Genomic DNA, 18033 nt, shown 5'->3' with positions numbered 1-18033 from the left:
AAAGTATAACAAGACTTAGCAGCTTACCATGTCCTCGATTTGAATCCACCATATTTCCTTTATATGATAAAAATCGAGGAAAGTTGCAAGACCTTCACTATTTTTCCCATGGTTATCAAAATCTCGATCTAGATCTTAAAACCTTACTATTTTACGATCTCACTCACCCCCCAACGATCCAGATTTTAAGTAGAATCACGCGTTGTAGCCAAATTGTGAAAAAATTGTGAAACCATTGATTATGTGCGATCTTGGCTAGGTTCGGCCACGATCAATTATTTTGCGGCCACTTCCATGACATGCCGAGAATGATGACAAATGGCATATGAGCAATATTTATGGTTTGGCAGCGTCCAATTTCCCACTACTTTCCCACTACTACGCTTGTCTACTAAAAATATCATGTATAAATACTTCAAATATATAGTATAATTATTTTTCGTTTTAGTAATATATTACTATTTTTGTTACGATCTTATGTTTTACGACATTGCTTCCCCCTCTCGATCTTACAGAAATAATTGAGTAGGATCTTTCGTTTCTAGTTACAATCTTATGTTTTATGATCTTATTATCCCCTCCCGATCTTATGCAAGATCCTGATTTTGACAACCTTTCCGGCATAGTAAGCCAATCAAGCACACCCCACACACAGTGTTAGGTATCCAGCAAGATATCTGTTCAATTACTATACAATCCTGGATAAATGAAGTTTCTACTCTCGCTTCCGACTTCCGCCACAGTTAAGATGATGACATGTTCAAAACAATTGTAAAACTGAATCATACAACATAGACTACCACAGTAGTATCACCCATTCAAATCAGATGAACCATAATCAAATTGGCAAAATCTCAGTATCAGGACAAGATAAGAAATTAATAAAAAGGAAATTGATAGATTGCTCAGAATAAGAAGTAACGGAAGATAGGAGAAAAGATCAAAATTCAATAACTTGACTACCATAGAAGGTGGAAAATAGCACCAATTACATTTAAATGCCAAATTAAACTCTCTAAACAGTTTATCAGAAAATTCAATAGCAGTATGTGATGTATTAAATATTAAGGGTTGAGTTACAGGAATAAATTAAAATAATTTGTTATACAACAAATGCAATACATGTCACTGACCAAAAAAAAAAAAATTATTCCCATAAAAACTCATAAATAACTAGTGATTCTGACCATCAGAAGTAAGCATCGCAGGACACTGACAATATAAAATGGTCGATAAACCCTTTTCTAGATTCAAAGAGAACCAGCAACATTAAGGATTAGATTGAACTTCAATGATCAGACTGCAACCTGTTCAGGAACTTCTAATTGCTGTTGATGTTTTTCTTCAAAGTGAGGAGGGGCTCCTGATGATGGGTGATTTGATCCTGTAATCTGAGATGTTCCTGGGGCTGCATAGTATTGCCCTGATGCTTTAGCTGATGGAAGAGAAGACCCTGACATTGGAGGAGTTGGCCCTGACAGTGGATAATGTTGACCTGACATTGGAGTAGTAAATCTTGACGGTGGATATGGTTGCTCTACCCTTTGTTGGGGCCCAGATGGTGATCCATATGGCTGATGTCCTGCCATTGGATGAGAAGGTTCATATGGTGTATAAGGATTTGGGGATGTTTGAGGAGATACCCTTTGCATATGAGGAGGATATTGGTATTGAGGGTGGTGAGACTGCCCTGTTGAATTAGGAGAAGGTCCAGTTGCTGGCATTCGCAACCCATTCGTTGGAGGAGATGCTCCCCATGGAGGGTGACGATCCATTCTTCCCATTTGAGGAGGCAGTGGTGGGAGTTGCTGCCCTGTCATTTGAGAAGGCAGTTGTGGGTGTTGCTGCCCTGAATTTTGAGGTTGATATCCAGAGGGAAAGTGGTGGTTATGTGCTCCAGCCATTCGATTATCAAAGTTTGGTGGGGAATTTTGTACTTGCATTTGAGCTGATAATCCAGAAGATTGATTATGTGTTCCTGCCACTTGAGAAAGCGGTGTTTGATATCGTTGAGCTGCTGCCATTTGAGAAGGAAACTCAGAAGGCGGGTTGCGTGCTCCAGCCGTTCGAGTATCGAAGCGTGGTGAGGAGTTTTGTGTTGCCATTTGAGTTGGATACCCAGAAGGTTGGTTATGTGTTCCTGCAACTTGAGAAGGCTGTGTTTGGTATCGCTGAGGTGCTGCCATTTGAGATGGAAATTCTGACACTGGGTTGTGCACCCCAGCCATCTGATTCTGAGCAGAAGTCAATGGTGGGCGCTGTTGTGGAAGCCCATAAGTTGGGTTATGTGTTCCAGACATTTGAGAAGGGGACCTTCCCGGTGGTGGACGGTATGCAGGTCTTGGACGGGGATTGTAACCAGCTCGGTTCATATCTAAGAGCCTCTCAATCTCCTCACCTCTCCCATCATTTTTAAAAACATCAGTCACAAATTCACGCAAGGTAGAAGTTACCCCAACACCATATCTCATAACCTCGTCCAACAACTCTTTGCTTTTATCCAACAAACCTTCATTACACAGCCCCTTGATCACAACCTCATAACATGTAGGGTCAGGCTTAGGATCTTTTTCTCCCATTTTGCTCAAAATCTGAGCACACTCAACAGCTTTACCATTCTTTATCAATTCATCAAACACCCTGTTGCCAAAGGTAGCAACCACCCTCAAACCAGAATCCACCATTTTGTTAAATATCCCCAAGGCTTCATCAATCCTATCCGCTTTCAAATACCCATCTATCAAAGTTGTGTGAGTAGGCACGTCCGGGCTCAAAGACTTAGAGCACAGCTCTTGAAACAGAGTTTCAGCTTCAGACAACATCCCACTTTCACAATGTCTAGAGATAATGTTACGATACCCGGCAACATCCATTATAAAAGGCTTAGAATTAGGTTTGGTTCCAACCTTCCTAAAAGTAGCAACAGCTTCATCAACCTTACCAAGCTTAAAACACTCATTCACCATGACATTAAAAGTATCAGAATTAACAGCTTGAAAATTAGGAGGAGTATGATTATCTAACATCTGATCAAACAACTCCCAAGCCTCCTTTTGCCTACCATGCTTAAGCAAAACCTCCAACAAAACATTACAAGTTGCCGGGGTCATCCTAAACTGGCGATCCATTAACGACTTGTAAGAATCCATAGCCTCCTTATCTCTTCCCTGATTGAAGAACCAAACCATGTAAGTAGCATTGACAACACCATCATAAACCAAACACCTTTCCTTAAGCTCATCAAAAAGCTCATTAGCCTTATCCAAATTACCAAGCTCAAGAAAACCCAATATCATATTATTATAAACCAATGAATCAGCACCGTGTCCTTTGTTCAACATCTCACGCAAAAGATCAAGAGCTTCATCAATACGACCAACACCAATCAAACCTTTAGTAAGATGGCGAAACGTAACAGGGGAAGGGCTAAAAGGTGCTTCAGCAATAATATGGCGATAAATCCCAAGAGCCACATCGACGCGGCCTTCGTCGCAGTGAGTATTGATCAAGTTGTTGTAAGAAACAATATTAGGAACAAGGTTAGATTGATTGAAGAAAAAGTGAAAAAGAGCAACAGCTTCATTGTACCTCTTGGCGCGGTACATGGCAGCTATGATAGCGTTGCAAGTAAACACGGTGGGGCGAGTAGATGAGAATACCGAATGACGCGCTACGGCGGAGGCGGCGTCTAGGTCAGCTGCGCGAATTAGGGATTGGACACGGTTGTGGAGGTTGAGTCGAGGTCCAACAAGCGCCGATGTGGAATCGGGAAGGCGAGGAGCGTTAGGGTCGCGGGATTGGTGTTGGTGAGGTGGAGGACGGATTGCGTTCAAGGGAGGCTCGATGCGAAGTCTTCGCTTACGACGACGGCGCTCAGCCGCTGCTTCTTCGGCGGATGAGAAGGCGAAGGAGCGTGCGGTGATGGAAATGGGAGGGACGGTGGATGAACGGAGAGAGCGGAGGAGAAGACGGCGTAACAACATGGTTTTGGGTGATGAATGAATTGAGAAGTGACTGTTACAGTTCTCTTCCTCTCGTAAACCTTTTTCTTTGGTACAAAAATCCTGTTAAACCCTTTATTGGTTACGAAAAGATTTTTCTTTTTTACAATGAAAAGCTTTTTAATATGCATAGTATTCACTTGAATTATATTTTAAGCATAGTTTTTTACGAAGATTTCTTAACTCAAAGCGCACAACTGAATTGATAAAATTGTCCTCGTGCTTCTTTAGATGCATCTCCAAAAATAACTTTTTTATTATTAACGGTGTTTTATTTCGTAGATGCCTTTAAGAAAAACTTACATAGACGCATCTACGAAAAGATTTGAAGTTATAACTCGCGTCAGACCTTTCCCCTCCATCATTCTTCACATTTTCAAACTCAAACTCTCTCAACCTTCAAATTTCAAATTGACGTATTTCTTTATCTCGAGTTCAGAAGACGTTTCAACTCAAGTATCAGCTTCCATCCAATTCCTATATTTATTTAACCGGTAAATTTTCGACATTTCGATTAGTTTTAGAGTATTTGTAAAATCAAATTAGGATTTGATATTTAGGTGTAGAAATGAATTAATAGGTTTAGCAATAGTGTTTAGAGACAATGTAGGGGTTGTTTGAGGTTTTAAACGGACGATCAAGCCACAAAAATAGAGTTTGTAGTGGCTGGAACAATACTCAGATGCCATTGTTGCGTTTCTGATTTTCAGTGGCTTTCGTAGATCCATCTACAGAAGAGGTGTACGTTAGGACAATCCGTAGATCCATCTACGGAAGCACCCAATGTTTTGAGTCTAAGGTACTTCCGTAGATGTATCTATGGAAGCACCCAATGTTTGGAAAAATAAGGTACTTCTGTATATGCATCTACGGAAGAGTAATTTTCTGTTTTTATTTTGATGTTTATTTATAAATACGCAGTATCTAACTCGAGTTTTTTTGTATCATAATATAGACATCATGACCCACGACCCGGATGAGGACATTCATGGGAGGACCACACAGCATGCATCCATCCGGCGAGAACGGATGCGTGTTGTAACACCCCTTAATTATTTCTTATTATTTAATTTAAATGAGGATAAATTATTTAATTTGAATAAGCGATATTGTGAGGATTATTGAGAAATATTGGAAAAGACAGTTATTGGGCTTGCGTTACGATTAGTAAATAGGAGGTGTTAATTTACTAAGCCCACTAACCACAATTATTCTATTTTTCATAAAATAGAAGGAATATTGTGAAAAGAGGGATTGCAGCATTTGAGAGAAGGAACGTGAAAACCTGAAGAGCTTTAGAAAGGGGAAGACCGAAGATCAAACCTAAGGTAAGGGGGGATTCATTTTCGGTTAATGATTATTATGTGATCGATAGTGATAGAATTGTTTAGGATTACTAGTTGGGTCAATTAGATGTATGATGAATGAGTATGAATGTTAGGTTTTGATGAATTGATGAATAGTTTTGATGTTATATGACCTCTAAAATGTGTTATAATTGTAGTATATTATGCCACTCGATGATGTTTTTATGTGGGTATGATTATGGTGTGATTTGACTGAAAGTGAGAGAGGAAGGATGTCAGAATCGCAACAAAATTCTGCATAAAACGCAGCATGCGTCGACCTAAGTGTCAGTTGCATCGACACATTCAGGAATTTGCGTCGACCTATAGTGTCAGCGTACACTTACCCGAGAGTGGTAGAAGTTATATGCGTCGACCTGAAGGAGGCTATGCGTCGACGCACAACATGCAATTTTTGAAAAATATTTTGAAGGTCATAACTTTTGATCCGTTTGTCCGATTTATGTGTCGTTTTGGACGTTGCGAAGCTAAATAGATGTTTTACATGACAAAGTGATAAAATGGGCGGTGGCCGACTTTATTTTAAAAACTCGATTAAATTGCTTTGGTGGATTGAAACATTGTATATGTATAAATGTGTTTATATATATGACCATGCGTTTGTATGATGGTTTGATGATTTGTGATTGTATTAATATATGATTAATATTAATATGACGATTGTGGTTAATATGCATGAATGATTGAATGATGCTTAGACATGTACATGCTTACGATGTTGATGAGATGAGATGAAAATAGACGATGTTAAGCATCGTATTGATGATGATATAAGTATGTGATATGTGTGCATCCATTCATGAATCATTTGCATTTGATGATATATCCCGATGATGAGTGGATTCTTTGTAGGACATAATTCCCATTGTGCGGAATTTGTGTCGGTGGACTGTATCTCGATGATGAGTAGATCAGTTGGATGGGTTCAGCCCATGATTTGGTACCACATGCATTAGTGTTAGTTCATTCATATGCATTATAAGATGTTATGGCTTGAATGAATTATGTTGTGATTGATGATGTATCCTGGTATGTTTGACGAATGTGAAGTATTGGAATGTTTATATACATGTAGGTTGAGTGATTAATAATTCCTTGACGTTTATTGCTTACGACTATATAATACTCGTTAATTGAGAATGAAACTCACCCTTACATGTTGTTTTTCAGATTGAGGAGTAGCGGCTTAGCTGATTTGGTGAGGATAGCTCTTAGAGTTCATCCATGAGTCGTGTCGGTCATGCTCTGATTGTAACACCGGGGAACGCTGGTTTAGAGATGAATTACTCTATTTTGAATTTGTTGTTTTAGACTTGATTTGGATAAATTTGCATGGATGACGAATATGCAACGTTATGAATTATAATCTGCTGTGTTGAACATGAATGGTGTTTTATGTTAAATTGTTCCTCGTGTGGCATGACATTTGGCATTGGTATTTATTTTGAATTAATTGTGATACCCTTGTATTTCATGTTTACTCTGAATTATTCTAATTATTTCCGCGGGGTTTAGAAGGGTGTTACACGTGTAGTATCTCAGGTCACTGATGGAGCAGTTGTTCCACATGATGCACCTACGACATCTGATACACCCGCCCCAGCCATTCCTTCTCCATCACCCACTTCAGTCGGGCCTACTCCTTCACCCGCCCCAGCCATTCCTTCTCCGTCACCCGCTCCAGTCAGGCCTTCAATGTAAATATATGTTATCAATGTAAATAATATATATATATATATATATATATATATATATATATATATATATATATATATATATATATATACTATTTACATTGATAACATATATTTGTGAAATGACATCAATAACAAATAATTTTTTTAATATTTAATTGTGCAAATATTATTTTAATTGTATAAACTTCATTAATGATATATGTTAATATAATAATATTTTGAATCATATAAATTAAAGTTAATGATAAGTGTCACACAATTTTGTATTTTATCCAATAACACACATTTTCAAGTATATTTTTAAATTCATTTTAATTGAAATAAAAAAAATTAACTAAAATTATTATTATTTTCTTAAAAAATATTGTATCTTAAAATAAAAATTATTTCAAAATATATTTTTTTGTTATTAATATTCAATTACTAAAGTTAATTTTTAAAAATTAAATACTATTTTAAATGTAAGTTAACAATCATTTAAAATGATCATAATAGTTTTTTTATTAAAAAATAATTTATTGGAATATTTTGGTCATTAGAAATAATAATAATAAAGTTTTAAAAAGTGAAACGTGAAAAGATGAAAAGTGCAAACTGGGTTGGAAAGTGAAAAGTGAGTTTAAAAAAACCAAAAAAAGACATTTTTTACCCCCAAATTATTAATTTAGACTAAGCTAACAAAAAGATATTTTTGTTATTTCTAGAATAACAATTTTTCTTATATTATAGATAGTTGTCCTTAATTGTTCTAACTGGATGAGAAAACGAGTTCAAGAACGTTCCCAAATGTGAGAATATTTAGTCATATGTAAACACACTTGTTTTTTTAAATATCCAAACACTAATACAATGTCTTTATTATTTAAGTTGTCAAATATTAATTGCAACATTTAATGGTAAAAAGCGAGAAGCAAATGGTTGAAAGAAGGAGATGCTAATACGAGATATTACCATGGATATATTAATATGTGAAGAAAGGAGAATGAAATTGCAAGTATTGAGGCGAACAAAAGAATATGGAATTTTCTTCTGTCGGTGATGGGAGTGGATAAAAGAATGCTTAAGTATGTCTTCAGTATCAGTGTTGATAAACAGGAGCCCAACAAAGGAGTTCAAGATGGGTAGATGTCTTAGACAAAGTGACCCGTTATCCCTATTCCTTTTCTTGATCATGGCAGAAGGATTTAGTTCTTTGACGAAGAAAGCGGAGGAGATGGGCCTATTTACAGGTTTTAAATTCCAAAAGGGAGTTGATCGATTCAGCCACCTTCAACATGCAGATGATATCATGATAATAGGAGAGAAGAGTTGGTCAAATATTAGGATCATAAAAGCAAATTTGAGGTTATTCGAGTTGATGTCAGTGTTAAAGCTTAGTTTCCAAAAAAGTGTGATTTTAGGTATCACGTATCTCAAGAATGGGTGACAGAGACAACAAGAATCCTAAATTGCAAAATCGCCAATGTTCCTATTAGTTATCTTGGTATTCCCATTGGGGAGAATCCAAAAAGGAAGGAAATATGGAAGAAAGTGGTTGTGACTGTGAGAGATAGACTATCAAGATGGAAGAATAAGTATCTCTCATTTTGGGGGAGAGTAGCTTTTTTTAAAATTTGTCTTGTACGCAATCCCAATTTATTTTCTCTCATTCTTCAAGGCTTCAACTTGTATTATATCTACATTAGAGTCTATTTTTAAGCAATTTCTATGGGGGTAGTGAGGAGGAGAGGAAAATCAATTGGGTTAGTTGGAACAAGGTCTGTAGACCCATCATCGACAGAGGGCTGGGAATTGGAGACCTGGGAGCTTTCAATGAAGCTTTATTAGGCAAATGGACTTGGAAGGTGAAAAAAAAAAAGGGGTATGTGGTATAAGGATTTGGTTAACAAATATGGCGAGTCTAATGAAGTAGTCAATCCAGGGGGAAGAGAGAGTTCAGTATGGTGAAGGGGTGTCAATAAATTTGATATAGCTAGGTTGAGTCATTTCGAGGAGTTTTCGGTGAGTGAGGTGTACAAAGGAGTAGTGTTGCATGTTCAAAGTATTATGATTCATACTTGGGCTAGGGTGTGGAATAAGGTGATTCCTTCAAAAGTGGTGGGGATGGTATGGAGATTGCTTCAAAATAGAGTACCAACAGTAGATAATTTAATTAGAAGGGGGGTGATTGACCAAAGTTTGGGCATATGTGTGGGAGGGTGCGGGGGGGATGAATCGGTATCTCATTTATTTTTCGAGTGTTCTGTTTTTGCAGGGTTGTGGAGCTTCATTCTTAAGTGGCTTGGAATTCAGTCTGCTTTGCAATTCGTTAGTTGGCACCATTTTATTCAATTCCAAGGGTTTCTTTACCGAGACAGAACGACGGCATCAAAGGTGACAGTTATATGGTTTTCATGTGTATGGAATATTTGAAAGGGTAGAAATAAAAAGGTATTCCAAAACAAGGAAATAAACTTAGAAGAAATGGTGGAGGAGGTGAAGATTTTATCTTGGAAATGGCTACATATTAAATTTGGATCGGTAGCGAATAATATTGTGTAGTGGTTCTCGCATCGTAGAGAATGTTTGGGTGACACTGAGGATTAACATTCAGTTGTTTTTTAAGGGAGGTGTCCTAGTTTAAGTGTCTGGTACTATTGGAAGTTTTTAGTCTTGGTCTATGCATGGTTTTTTTTTGGTGCAACAGCTTCACTGGCACATGTTATTCGGCCTTCGGGTATCTCGTTGGTATTACAAGGAGCTGGGAGTAGAGGCATTTGTTTTCTCGTTCTCGTCGTTATCTCCTTGATCGAGGTTGATCAGAGCATAAGAACTCACCGTATGGAAGCAACTCAACACCTATATCACCTCTCACTCAAGGGGAAAAAGGATGTAGGAGTATATTCCCTTGATAAGTCGAGGATTCGTTGTCCATGATAGAGGAAAGTGAGAGGTGCATTTCACCTTTATGGTCACCATAGAAGCACCATCTCACCCTCTGTCTCGCATAAATTTATCTTTCCAATCCTCATAAGGCTCAACACCGGGCTCCAACAAACTCATACCATGCAAAGAGAGTAAAGTTACCCAACCACAAACGGGGAGAACCTCTATATCGTAAAAAGAAAAAGAATATCCTAATGACAGGGAGGACGACCAAATGATAATATATGATCTCAAAGCCCCTAATGATGCTCCAAACATTGGGTGTGATTTGATCGCCAGAAAGTCTACTTAAAATGGTGAAAAAGGCATCAGAATCCCTAATTCATGAATGACAAGGAGGTGCAAATAAAGATAAGGGTCAGATAAACTACCTAAATTATCCATGTTAGTTATGTTAGCTCTCTCCGTTTCTGAACATGGCTCCAAGGTTACAACCTTTTCGTTCCCTGTGCTTGAGAACCTAATATTCTGATGAAACCTTACGATCATGTTCGAGTCGAAATATAAGGATACAATATCTCGAACATGAACACATTTGGCATTCTTCTTAGCCATCAATTTTTGATGAAAGGGATTAGGGTTAAAAACATGCAGTACTTGGATTCCTAGAAGCTTAATGAACCTCGTAATTTTTCCTCTCTTATTCGAGCTTAAAGGCTAGAGAAGAACTACCTCACCTATGATATTCTCTAATTAAATAGTGGAAATTCTAAAATAAGAGGGAGAGGAAACGGTCTTTCTGAGAAGCAAACCAGGGCCCTTTATAATGAAAAGCTAATAGTGCAAGAAACATACTTCCCACATCAAGAAAATGCGTTAGAAAAAAAACTAGACTGGATTTCCCCAAGAAAACCATCACGAGCAACATTAAGTTCCAACACACACCTTTTTCCCACTAAACGACCAAGTTTTCATAATTGATTGAAGTTGTTACGTCTCTAAAATTGGTTGTTTGATGTCTGATATCCTACGTAGGAGACAAATGGCAAGAGGTTGATGACTCACCCTTGATTGAAGGACTCTCCCCTAACTGGGGGACTTGTCCCTAATTGAGTGACTCGCCTTTAATATAAGGAATCACTTGTAATTGAGAGACGCATCCCTAATTGAGGGATGTGCTCCTAATTAAGGGACTTGTTTGGAAGGGACAAAAGACTCAAAGTATGGAGAAGAAGCTTAATCAATTCACCTTTTACAAGTCCTCATGTTTGAGGGAATATGTAGTGATATATTTATAAAAGATCTGCATCAACGATACAAAGACATGCCCCTATTGGGCGCCCACCTAATGGGTAGTGCCTAGGCACGACTTCCACTCGCTAAATGATCCTCCCTAATAGGAAAATGATAATGACATAATGTATACGATTTATAACCATGTACTAAAGAAGTCATGACCGCAATTCCCTACGAAGTAGGCAGCTAACAGGTTTTATAGTCAAGGTGTGACAATTATCGCTTTTTAAGAGTTTTCCAAAACCTGGTCCATAGACCTCTATAAATATCTCTCCATTAGGGTTAAGATAGATAATCTGGTATTCACCAAAAAATACCCATGTAGCGGATCTTCTCACCCTCGTGAGCTCGCTCTAACCCCACATAAAACATGCCTAGAATGGGGCTCCTTGTCCTCGTGAGCCTGTCCTAACATCCAAAAACACTAAATCCTCTTGAAACTCCTACCAGCTTAGGGTTAATACGCATCTGTAATTTTTTTAGAAAGTATAGGGTATTACAGTTGGTATTATATCGCGTCAGTTCACGACCTAGCCATGGATCATTAGTGTCAAGTTCCAAGCAAGATTATGGGAAATTGATTGTGTTCTTTCTACCATTTCATAAATGTTAAGTTTGATTAACTTAAGGTTTGTGTTTGGTATTAGGGATCTTATAGTTGATAGCCAACAAGTAGTAAGATTGAGCATGAACACTTAAGTTTAAGGGCTTGTAGAGATGGAAACCTTGAGGTTGGATAAGATTGATAGTCGCTAAATGTCTCAGGGATGAATGAACGCTCGAATGGATAAAATGTCAAGAATTTACAACCATGAGAATTTCTAAAGTAGATGCGAAAAAAGAATATCAGGGATTTCAAAGTTGAATTACCTAATATGTATGAGGATTGTTCCAATTTGGGTGGGGATAGAAAGGGTGATCAAGCCTACTCATTTATTTCTTTTAAAATCACCTCCAAGGTATCCATACAACTGGAGAGTATGATTAATGAAATTGCATAAAAAATTAGGAGGCGTTGTGTTAATCCGGGAGGGACCAAAATGTTTACCCCATGCTTCTAGGAGGTGTTACCCTGTATTCCTGGAGGATTTGTAACTCAACGAAAGCGACAATCTATATCAAGACTTAAAAGGATTAATGGTAATGCAACACTTTAGTTATTATTGTCATTTTAATGAATAAAAATGTCTCATTTTTAATTGTTTTACTTAAATGAAGCTTATAATATGAAATTGTGTTGAGACGTGCTTGAAGGAAAGGAAAGTTGGATATGCTAGTCAAATCTAGAGTTTTAAAAATGGTAAAGCCAAAACCTATCATATTTTCTACTCAATACGGAGTAGTTTGGAAATTCACTTTAGCACAATTATTAATCACTCATCTTGGATTGTTGGCAGTAGAAATAGGTTAATTTTTCATTGGGTAATTGGTGTGATATCCCACTACTAAAAAAATAGGGATAATAGACATTTACCCCCTGTTATATAGGCGAGATTCGGGTTATCCCCTATTATTTTTTTTTTGATTACCCATGTATTTTTAAGGTACCCCTAAGCGTGTAAAAAACTGTGAAAAATCAAAAGGTGAATCAAAAAAACAAGTTTACAGTCTAGGGGGTAAATTATAGAACTTTTCATATTTCAAGGGGGTAATTCAAAAAAATAAAATAATAGGGAGTAACCTGAATCTCGCCTATATAGCAGGGATAAATGACTATTATCCCAAAAAGGTATAATATTCCTAAAATTTAACACAATACTTGTTAGCAATTTCTTTGTTAACAAAAAAGGTCCTTACGTCCAAATCTCATGTTGGCTTTTCCTTATTTGCTTTGCATAATATCCAAATGCTTTATTCCTCTAGAAGAATCTAATGGTAGAAGAGCTTGACATTGTAATGACCAATGAATCCTCACCTTGAAACATGCTTATGTTTTCATTCCTTAACAACATCAGGTTAACTTATGAAACAAGTTTTATTGAAGATAATACACAACAAATTTTCTACGGATGAGAACTTATCTATTAGAGGGCTCTTATTTCTTCTATGCACTCTTTATGCTAGAAGAAGATTGAAACAATTGTGCACTTCATCTTTCACTACCAATTTGCGGCCTATATTTGGAACTGGTTCTTTAGTGATACCAACATTTCTTTTACTATAAACTTCTTTGATGATTGTTTGAAGGCCATGGACATAGACTGGTCTCCCCAAGGTCTGATTGTGATCTAGTCTTGTGTAATCAACATCATTAATGCTATTTGGAGGGCTGCAACTTTTTACTTCATATTAAATTTATATATACGACACACACACACACACACATATATATAATATTCTAAATGCATTAATTATTTAAAATTTTAACTTAATTATAAAGCAAAAATATACTATCTCATCATAATATAGTATAATATTCACAAACTTGTATCAAATTACATAAATTGTCCACCAAATTATAAAATGTAACATCCAAAAGATTATAAAAAAACAATTGTTTCATAAGTTTTTCAAGTTCAAAAAAACAAATATTTTCATCTTCTTCTTTAACTTAATCAAAAGTTCAATCCTTCTATAACATCATCTTCATTAGAACATTCATATTCGACTTGATTAAATCCATCTCCAAATGTTATGAATGTAAATAAAATTAAAAACCCATAGAGAAAAAATTATAGGCCAAAATATAAAATGTGATTTATAAATTTTGACAAAAAAAGAAGTAAAATCAGGTCAAAGAGTAAAATCCAACGATTTTACATGATTGTACACGATTTCATCAATTTTAGAAAGATTTAAATCACTTAGAATCGTTTGGGAATACAATTTTACATAAAAAAGTTTTTACCTGCGATTTAACATGAAATGCTGACCTAGAAACGTGAAATCTATAGAGTTTAGGTTTAATCTCGTTCCATTTATAAGAAAAAAAATCACTTTTTAGATACATTGAATAAATAATATATTTGGACAACATATTGTCCAGATACATTATTTATTCAATGTATCTAAAAAGATAATTTTTTCTTATAAGTGGAACCGGAGGTAGTATAACAGCGATATGAAGGTGAATAAAATTAAAAATCCATAGAGAAAATTTTATAGGCCAAAATATAAAATGTGATTTATAAATTTTGATCCAAAAAAAAGTAAAATCAGGTCGAAGAGTAAATCCAACGATTTTACATGATTTTATATGATTTCATCAGTTTTAGAAAAATTTAAATCACTTAAAATCGCTCCGGAATACGATTTTACATAAAAAGGTTTTTACATGCGATTTAACATGAAATGTTGACCTAGACACGTGAAATCTATAGAGTTTAGGTTTTAAATCGAGATTTTAACAACTTTGCTTCTATGGTCTATTTGATGGGTCATCGTGAGAGGGGAAAGCATACACAATGTGTCAAATATTCACCTAAAGATTAAAGACTCACCCAAACAAATGAGAGAAACATCACATATTCACCAAAAACTTTAAGGTAATAGGTGTATGAGTCATCTCATTTACAAAGTGTTTAACCTTCACTTTTCTAAGCATTGTGGAACTTTGAATTCACACTTATTACTTCATGCAACTCACACTTGTTTCTCAACAATCTTCACCTCAAGTGTGAGTACATCCACTATGCTCCCCTCGAGCGGAAGCTCTTCCATGCTTGTATCGCCGTTGAGAGACACCCTTATCTCATCATGGGCACTTCAACGGGACACGCCGAGTGTCCACCATGTTAGGAGGACTTTCGATACAAGGAGTCGGTCCCTTATTCGAACCGAACTCTGATACCACTGATGAGTCATCATGAGAGTGAACGCATACACATTAGGTCTAACATTCCCCTAAAAATCAAAGACTCATCCAAACAAATGAGAAAGATACCTCATATTCACCAAAGACTTTAAAGTGATAGATGTATGAGTCATTTCATAAGTGTTTAACCTCTATTTTTCTAAATAATATGGAATTTTAAATTCAAACGTGTTGCTTCATGCAACTCACACTTACACATACAGACTAGATGGATGAATTGCATGTTCATCTTTCAATCAAAGAACTTCATAATACTTGCCTTTGTTTAAAGATAATTAAACTATATCTTCTTTATACTTTATTTAGTTGATGAAGTGAAAACATAGGAAAGAAAAATAAAATAAAATAAATTAAATGAATAGAAAATACTGTAATTAATTAATAGTGTGATACGAGAGAAATAAAAAGAAGTGATAATAGAAAAGAAATATGTATATTTATGAAATGATAAAAAAATTATTAAATGATAAATTTCATAAGATAGAAAATTATTCCATTATAATTAACGAAAATTTTTATAAAAAAAATAGAACAAAAATGTAATCTAGAAAGTTATTTAAAAATTAAACAATTTTTTATATAAATTATAAATATTATTATTAATAAAATAATTAAAAAATGTTCCAAATAAATAAATGAATAAATAAAGAATAAAATATATTAACATTTCATTTATTTATATACTATAAATAAATAATAAATAAATTATTTTTCCATTGTATAATATTTTTTAAATCGAGGGGAGATATTTAAGAAATTATCTTGCTTTTTTATATATCTTTTGTTTTCTTCGGAGGATCGAATGCTTTCAAACACAGTCTTAAAAAGGTAAAATGTAAAATAATGAGTTAAAGAATGAGTTGACTGCATTTTCTGGATAACTAGAAGTCATTTTTATGTTTTAATTGAGCGCGCAATATCTAAAGGGGCTAAAAATAAATATTTTTTTAATTATCTTTTTAAATTAAAAAATATAAAATATAAATATATGACAAACAATAAAAAGGACAATAATAACTTTCATAGGATAACATTTAGTTAATTATATGGTATGTAATTGGTATTGTTTATCAAATTTTTATTTATTAATATTTTTTATTCACAATATGTAAATATGTAAAAATATATCTAGATTTTCTTATGTTATTTTTTATTAATTAAATTAAATTTTAATTTAATTTTAATTATGTTATTTAAAAAAAGATTAATTGTTACGACTTGTTAGTATAAATTTTTTTACACGATCATTGTATCACAACAACCATAAATAATACTAAAAAATTAAAACAAAATTCAGATTTTAATATAAATCTAACGGTCTCGATTAACTAACACTGTATTTACACCATCGGTGTATACCAATTAAATTATAAATAAAACTTAATTCAATTTTCTTTTCTAGTAAATTTTTTTCATTAAACTAAAAAATTTAATTTATTAAATTGAAAATTTTAATTTATTGCTGTTGACTATTTTTTTTTCCATTGTTCCTTTTTATAATTTTTTGCTAATATAATAATCTTTTATTGTATCTAGTTTATATTCAAAGACACTTATATAATTTTTTTAATTCACGTATATATTTCTATCACAACTTTCTTTCATTTTTTATTACCAAACTATTCGTTATCATCTTATTTTTAACTCTATTGGTCATCATCTTATATAATTTTTTAAATTCACGTATATATTTTTATCATAACTTTCTTTCATTTTTTAATACAAACTATTAGTTATCATCTCATCTTTAACTCTATCTACTTTTTACTTTCTCTTGTTATTTTTTTATTCATTAACCAAACAAAATTAAAAAAAAATCTCTGATATATTTTCTCATAGACTTAAAATTACTTTTATCTTTTATAAGGACTAAATTGAATCCGATAATTTTTTTAGGGATTAAAATAAAATTTTAAACTAATAATAATAATAGTTTATATAAAATAATTTGTGAATATACTGTGTATAGGAAGATTTTATTTTCCACTTGCTTTTATGAAATTGTTTATTTTAAATATTTTGAACTTTAAACTAATAATCCTTCTTTTTGATGGATTTCATGTTGACATTTCTTAATGATGAAAAAAGGTGGAGAAAAAGATAATATGGGTAGAGAAATGTTATTTGAAATTTTATTAAATATTTGATATGGTTCCGTATACAATATTATTTTTTATTATTTTATTTTTTCTTTTTATATTTTATCAGTAGTTATAAAATATTTGGATATTCAAATAACTTTACTTTTATTAGAAAATAAATATGGATCTTTTTGCCTTGTACACAATTTGTACTTATTACAGCTTAATTTTTATGATGTCATAATTTTTTCAAGGAAAAAATACTTATGTTTGTGATGTCATTCATCCAATTTCCAAGATTTTTTTAAAAAGTCAAAAAATAAATATTTTAAATTCAAACATTGAACAGTGTATATTATATTGTCTATATTCCTTAATATTTTGGCGAGTACTCTGGTATTATTGAGATTTATTGGATACCTATCCATATCTAAAAATTTGAATTTTATTAATTAGTACCAAACAATATTTTGAGTAATGAAATTTTTTTATTATTTAAATTGGATAAATGAACCCCAAGTAAAAAAGAATTCACCTTTTAATATATATATATATATATATATATATATATATATATATATATATATATATATATATATATATATATATATATATATATATATATATATATATATATATATATATATATATATATATATATAGCATTATTTCTTTTTTATGTTAATCACCATAGTATATCATTTTTTTTAATCTCTCACTGTATAAAAAACTAATATTCTTAAATAAAATATTTGTATTCAAACAAAAAGAATATATATTTTAAAATGAATGAATTATTTCTTTTTCATTAATTTTTAATTTCAAAATCCATTAATTCACATAAAAATAATATTCACTAACTACCAATTAAAATTAAATAAAATAATCAAAATTCAAACAGTAATTAAAAGT

General features: G+C 33.5%; 1 protein-coding gene across 1 annotated transcript; it reads right to left on the bottom strand.

Moving 5' to 3' along the window:
* Window positions 1-966: 966 nt before the first annotated feature.
* On the bottom strand, window positions 967-4098 carry LOC131630443 (pentatricopeptide repeat-containing protein At1g10270-like). The gene has a single exon (XM_058901214.1). The coding sequence runs from the start codon at window positions 3981-3983 to the stop codon at window positions 1296-1298; it is 2688 nt and encodes an 895-aa protein (XP_058757197.1). The 5' UTR covers window positions 3984-4098; the 3' UTR covers window positions 967-1295.
* Window positions 4099-18033: the final 13935 nt, after the last annotated feature.

The sequence above is a fragment of the Vicia villosa genome, unplaced genomic scaffold (genome assembly GCF_029867415.1).
Source record: "Vicia villosa cultivar HV-30 ecotype Madison, WI unplaced genomic scaffold, Vvil1.0 ctg.000684F_1_1_3, whole genome shotgun sequence".
NCBI lineage: Eukaryota > Viridiplantae > Streptophyta > Magnoliopsida > Fabales > Fabaceae > Vicia > Vicia villosa.
The sequence above is the reverse complement of the archived record's forward strand: the minus strand, read 5'-3'. Positions and strand labels throughout refer to the sequence as shown.

Coding starts and splice junctions, on each gene's coding strand:
- LOC131630443 (XM_058901214.1), bottom strand. CDS start 3,983: ATGTTGTTACGCCGTCTTCTCCTCCGCTCTCTCCGTTCATCCACCGTC.